The 6,985-nt window shown below is 32.6% G+C and overlaps 1 protein-coding gene across 1 annotated transcript; it reads left to right on the top strand.

The window, feature by feature from the left end:
• The first annotated feature begins 598 nt into the window (after positions 1 to 598).
• On the top strand, positions 599 to 6,679 carry LOC139488328 (aggrecan core protein-like). Its single transcript, XM_071273862.1, has 5 exons — positions 599 to 767; positions 2,284 to 2,525; positions 3,276 to 3,509; positions 4,147 to 4,231; positions 6,263 to 6,679. Exons 1-5 carry the CDS (start codon positions 623 to 625, stop codon positions 6,487 to 6,489), a joined length of 933 nt encoding a protein of 310 aa, XP_071129963.1. The 5' UTR covers positions 599 to 622; the 3' UTR covers positions 6,490 to 6,679.
• Positions 6,680 to 6,985: the final 306 nt, after the last annotated feature.

Below are 6,985 nucleotides of genomic sequence, written 5' to 3'. Positions count from 1 at the left end.
ATTTTTTTTCTTCCCTGGCCGGGATACGAACTCATGCTACTGAGATAATTTGGCACCAAATTGCAGTGCACTATGCCCGACGCTAGACCACTCGACCACCTAGGTTCTACATTAATAAAGCTTTTGCTGGCCAGATGTTACCTTTCCTCGTTAGTTTTGATCTAGCGTCGTAACACAGTATATGATATATACAAAAATGTAAGTCATGACGATGGAGTTTTTACAGATAAACTGAATCATAAATATTTTTAAAAAAATTTATATTATCTCAAAGTGTTTTCCTAAAACACAAAAACACGAAATTCTCACTTTACGTATTTCAATAAATAATTATTCATGTTTAAAAGTATATTCCTAGGATTCTGGTCGTATTTGAATAGTGTGATTTAAGCGTTGATGAACTTTCATCGTGTGCCATTTCTTTTCAGTTTTGTTAGCACAAATAACCGGTTAACACATGATTTAATTTTGACATATTTAACTGTCATTTAAAATGACTATGATTGTACAAAATTACTTAATTGAGGGTAATTTAAAGATGTATATCAGTTAAAAATTGGTATTTAAATGCATAATTTCTTTTTCAAAACAAACTTATGAGGAAAAAAGAAAGGCGACAAAAATGATCAAACCTAGACTTTACTTTTTTACTGCATTGTGCTTTATAGTGGCCATTGATTGTGCAAATGTCATTAACGTTCGTAATAGCGTGATTGTGCGTAAAGAGATCAGCAATGACCTTCATGGAAAGATATACCATATACCATGTAAGTTTATGATTTAGTTTCTTACGTTTGATGTTGCAAAATAATTGATTTCCTTTATCGAAATCTATTATTTAAAGCAGTTTTCTTTTAGGAGAATCCCCTTCTCATAAATTAAGAACACATTCCAAAAATTTAAAAAAAATGTATGACTGCCGTCGAAAAAAAACTTTCAACCAGATTCAAATGAAATGGATACAAACAATTATAGAGGTCCACACGGCCTACGAAAATGAGAAAAAAAACATACAGTATAGTCGAAGGTACAAAAGGGACACACATAGAAACTAACCAATAATTTACGAAAACCAAATATGGCGGACATTTGATAACGACAACCACAGTCCCTAGACTTGTGACAGGAAAATAAAGAAAGTGACCGGTTCAACATGTTTGTGAGCGCCTGACCCTCCCCTAATCTTGGACAGTGATAAAATACCACAACTTAATAATTTACTGAAAATATCTGGTTAAATTTGGCTAAACTAAAAAAATAGATACTAAGGGGATGACCATTTGATATTCTGGGGAGGGGGGGCAGGAGGATTTGTTTTTGATCGGTTATTTATTTTTGTAAACTAAGAGAACTGATTATTCATTTTCTGCACTATTGAAGCAAGATTTTTCATTTTCATTAAAGCAAGGGACTGATTATTCATTTTCACAACCATATTTTTGATATTCGAAAACATACAATTTTTTAAATGATTTGTTTATTATAAATAATACATATACATGTAGTATAGTCAAGTCATTATGTACCATTTAATTAGATTTACTCTGCAGAAATGAATCTTTTAAATTCCCAACTGCATATACATGTATTGCATACATACATAGTATTGAAGTTTAGTTATAAGTAGGAACTTTTAAATGTATTGACAAACATACTACACCGAGCGGTTTATTATTAAAACTTAATAATTACATTAGATGTATGTTTCATTATAATACGTTATTCTGATTGGCCAACTGCACATCTCGTGCTATTCCTGAAACAATTGTATTAGACAATAACATTTATCATTCATGGTGACACGAGGTCCCACAATAAAGTGCACAGGTAAATTAAATGAAAACTTGATAAAATCGTGTTTTCATGATTCTAGCTAAAAAAAAATGTAATTATAAGTATTGAATGCTTCTTTTTGTAACTTTATAGGGTTGTAAAAGCGTTGACCGTGCGCACATTTTTAGTATGAAGCGCTTCCGCGCTTCATACAAAATGTACTTCGGTCAACGCTTTTACACCCCAATAAATTTACAAAAAGCAGCATTCAATTCTTAAATAAAAACTAATACATAGCGCATGATTCCAATATAAACAAATCAATCAGTACAACTGTGACGAACAATGTGTAATTTAGGCGTCATAAAAAAATCCGAGAAAAGCATGATCTTCTACAATGCCTCAATATATATGACTCGACATAACAGTACTTAGTGTTTATATATGCATCTAGTATATTCTTAAATGAACAATAAGAAAACTCTTTGTGTGTTCTTCATTTATTTTCAGTACTTTTGGACAATAAAGACAACTGTCATCTTCAACAATTGTCTACAGACGAGCTTCTACAATTAATTTGGTATAATGATGCCATTGAGGAGCCTTGTTATGTCACAATACAGCCACTGAGTAAATACGATTCATATACACCGTTCTGTATGGAGATCAAAGCAAAGGATATTCAGTGTGAGGGAAGCCGTCCTTTAATAACGTATAAGACCAGATTAGACAATTACCGGTTTCATGAAGGGGTAAGCATGACTAAAAAAGATTAAGATTATCAAAATCGATCAATATGGATATCAAAACAAAAGAATTTGACCCTCAAAGAGTAAAAAGTATCTTAAAAAAATAAAATGATCCGAAAGGTTACCTGTAACAAATCTTAGGTTACCAGCGTTATCAGCTGAATAAAATATTAAATCAAGTCGAGTAGAATATCATAGATATGGTATTTGAATGTTTTAAAATACCTACATTAACTTCTACAGTTAATCAATTGTCTTGCATCTGGTGATCTTATTTCGGGAGATTCGTTTGGTGGCTGTCGTCTTGCTAAATATAAAATTGTCTGTGAAGCATTGTGTGTACAAATGTATTTCTTTGTATTTTTCCATTTAGTATTGATGGTGTCTATTTTAAGTATTCATGTGTCTCTCTTCAATATTGATGGTGTGTCTCTTTTGTGTATTGATGGTGTCACCTTGAAGTATTGATGATGTCACCTTGAAGTATTGGTGGTGTCTCTTTTAAGCATTGATGATATCTCTCTTTCTCAATCTGTGTATTATTCTCTTATGCTAGTATTTTTATTTTATTTTATTTTGTAAAGGGGGGGTTCTAAAAAAAATGTATTGGGTTTACATCATAAGTCTTTACGCTTTAATTTAATGAACCCACTTAAGTACGTTGATTCTGTTGATATCATTGAGCAGAGAAAATCCTTAATCTTCTGCATATATATGTTTGGATATAAGATTAAAATATTAATTGTATTTCAGACTGTTCCTTGCACAGCGAACATTGAACAAGAGCGATGCTTTACAAAGAAAACATCATTGACCGTCATCTTCTCATCCATGGCACCAAAACCCGAGACTTCTTCATTTTCAGTACGATTTTACACACATAGGACTAATACAGTAGATAATAATGGGTGTAGCTATGGATGGGAAGTATTTGGAGGTCACTGTTATTACTTTGGAAGAGATCAAAAGAATTGGACTGGTGCAAAGGTATTCAAATAACTTTATAATACATTTTATATATTTTGGCTCTATATGTATAAAATTATTATAAAATCATGCTATGCATATGTTATACGCAGAAAGGTTAATTTTCCTGTTCACATAGAATAGTGCAAATAATTGAAAAATGTGGATGGTATTTAGCAGTCTTTTGGATTATATATAAAATAATGTGATGTATTAGGATTGTCAATGTTAAAATATTCACCATACGACCAAAGGACAAATATATTTAAAACAACTGTAGGTCACCGTACAATCTTCAAAATGAGATAAGACCGTACCATACAGAAAACTTAGTGCTGTGAATTTAGGTGATCCGTGTAATATTTATATATATAACAGCAATGAAGACAATTTATCCTTATTAGTATTAATTATACTTTACTTAAAATTGTTTAAATGTGTAAATGTGTACAGTGAAACCTGCATAAACCAAAAACATGTCTGAACCAGACGTACATGTGCTACTTTTAAGTCCAGTCATATCAAATTTCATGCATTGTGAACCTGATTATACCAAACATGTGCCAAAAGCGAACAAAATCTTTATTCCCGAAGAGGTTTGGTTTAGAAAACTTTCACTGTAATTGTACTCGTGTCTTACGGCTTGCTAATTTTGTAGGAATTTTGTGAAAAAAGTGATAGCAATCTTGCAAGAATTGAAACACCAGAAGAAAATGAATGGCTTTATAACCATCGAGAAAAAGGTAAATTGCAGTACAATGTCTTAAGGTTTTAGTTTTAGCAATTACGTAACAACTCTTTGATGGGTCCGTAGGTGGCCTTTTGCATGGCAAAATTTTTGTCCATTTTATACCCTCATTTTATTGATATCATTCATGGTATATATTTCAAAGCACATGCTTGATTGAGTGTTGGTTGTTTGACGTCCAGTGGCAAATAGTACATACATGTTCAGGACGAGAACAAATTAAAAATAAATACAATAGGTAGATCCAGTAATGAAGGTCGGGGCATTTTAGATTGCCACTGAAAAATGAGGGTATAAAATGGACAGAAATTTTGCCATGCAAAATGCCACCTACGAACCCATCAAAGAGTTGTTACAAAACTTCATAACGCACAGCGAGAGTGGTACTTTCTCTAAACGAGGAATCGGATTTAACGTCCCCCTTTTGACCGGACGTGGCTGCGTACTTGTACATCCCGCAAAGCCAAACGGACGCCCCACTTTGACAAGGGTTTTACTGCCGGTAGGAAGAAGACCTGCAGTTACCATATTTTTATTCTCCAATTACCCTTGGGGGTTGCAGGACAAGAAAACAAAACTCATCCTGAAAGGGAACTGTTTTTTGTTAAATTACATTTTCTTTGCAAAAGAGGGACGAAATATACCAGAGGGACAGTCAAACTCATAGATCGAAAACAAACTGACAACGCCATGGCCAAAAAAAAAGACAAACAGACAAATAATAGTACAGATGACACAACATAGAAAACTAAAGATTCAAGCAACACGAATCCCACCAAAAACTGGGGCTGATCTCAGGTGCTCCGGAAGGGTAAGCAGATCCTGCTCCACATGTGGCACTCGTCGTGTTGCTTATGTTATTACAAATCCGGTAAATAGTCTAATTCTGTAGGTCACATTCGTGAAAAGGGAAGGGTATTGTAGTTACGACATAAGGAACATATCCGATATCATCTGTGAAACGGTTATTCCATAACGGTCAACCAACTCGGGAACAATTGATAGTTGATATATGTAGTACTAGTATATAGTATTATACTACTGTAAATTCATTATTATTCGTTGGATACCAATTTTCGTTGCTTTCGTGGATACAGGTGAACCACGAAATTAAATGTTCAACGAATAACAAATTTCCTATAGGCTTATATGCAGACTTCGGCAAAACCACTAAATAAAATATCCACGAACATGCAAGTTTCTCGTAATCCACGAAAATTGGTACCCACGAAAATAAATGAATCCACAGTAATTAATTCATTGAAAGTGGTTTTACCAACACTTCAGCACATGTTGGCTTTGACACCGGGAGAATAAGTTATCTCAAATACGACATTCAATAGACAGACACTAAAAGGGCGATCAAATCAATAATATCGTTATTTAAAACAATATTACTATTCATATATAAAAGAAAATCCATTTTCAAAACAAACTTTCAACACTAACATTAAAGATATATGAAATGACTTTTAAAATAAGAGATTTTTTAAGACATATATACACCATACTGGCACATTGTACAGAATTATATCTGTATCTATTTGTCCGAGCTCAGAAACAAGAAGAAAGCTCAGCGTTTATAGATATAAGAATATGTGGTATGAGTGCCAATGAGACAACTCTCCATCCAAGTCACAATTTATAAAAGTAAACCATTATAGGTCAAAGTACGGTCTTCAACGCGGAGCCTTGGCTCACACCGAACAGCAAGCTATATATAAAGGTCCCTGTTTTGTAACGAAAACAAATAAATTGTATATTTTCCGAAATTTTTTGTACTTGTATTTGGTAGATTTATTCTACTTAACGTTGACGCTTGAAAACGGTTTGGGGTTTTTACAACCGTCGTTTTTTTTTTTTTTTTTTTTTTTTAAAGAAATTGGCATGGCTTGATATATATAGTTGCTATGAATACAAGTATAATGCATATGATAGTTTATATAATCTAGGTAAAAGGTGTTTCTATAGTTCATATCATGTAAAATTTAGTTAAGAATTTTGGTATGATTTTATAATTTGATAGAAGATATGTGGACAGGAGGAATTAGAAGCTTCTATGATGACTTCATATGGTATGATAATAGAGAGGACATGCTGTATACAAACTGGAATTTCATGGAACCTAGCAATAGATATGACAACGAAGACTGTATGCTGTTACTCATTACAAACAGCGGGAGGTGGAATGACAGGAAGTGTTCCACCGAAGCTGAATTTATCTGCGAAAAAAGTATTTCAAAGAAAAAATAGCATTCCTTTTACATTCATTTCATTGTTTTATTGTATTAATCTTCAATTGTAAAATCAATGTATTATTTAAATTATTACTCTGGTTCATTTGGAAAGAAATTCAACATTGCATTTGGTTCTTAAATCGTGTATGTGATGAACATAGTGTACTGTTTTTAATTAACATCCTCAAATAAAGTTGTATTCAAACTGTGTGTCTCGAATTGTCCGCCTTTTGCAAAAAGAAAACTTACGAAATTTGTTTGATTATTCGTATGAATTACACCGATACATATGCATAAATAAAGAATATATGTACATGTGGCAGGGTCACGTTATTGTTATCATTTGTTGTTTTAGATCTCAATCATGCCCCTTTTTATCTAATGAAAGAACGTTCAATAAAATACCCAAATAAAAAAGGAACTTACTTTGAGAAAAAAATATATATTAACATGTTCACTAATGTTCACTAATAATTATTCAAAACCGTATAAAAACGCTAGCATTTATTGAA

This window comes from Mytilus edulis, chromosome 9 (genome assembly GCF_963676685.1).
Source record: "Mytilus edulis chromosome 9, xbMytEdul2.2, whole genome shotgun sequence".
Lineage (NCBI taxonomy): Eukaryota > Metazoa > Mollusca > Bivalvia > Mytilida > Mytilidae > Mytilus > Mytilus edulis.
This window is presented reverse-complemented; position numbering and strand designations above follow the sequence as displayed.

What these genes read in the sequence shown, in the direction of transcription:
- LOC139488328 (XM_071273862.1), top strand. Translation starts at nt 623, where the DNA reads ATGATCAAACCTAGACTTTACTTTTTTACTGCATTGTGCTTTATAGTG. An exon ending in AGAATTGGACTGGTGCAAAG is followed by an intron (nt 3,510 to 4,146) that starts GTATTCAAATAA and finishes CTAATTTTGTAG; the next exon opens with GAATTTTGTGAAAAAAGTGA. An exon ending in TTATAACCATCGAGAAAAAG is followed by an intron (nt 4,232 to 6,262) that starts GTAAATTGCAGT and finishes ATAATTTGATAG; the next exon opens with AAGATATGTGGACAGGAGGA.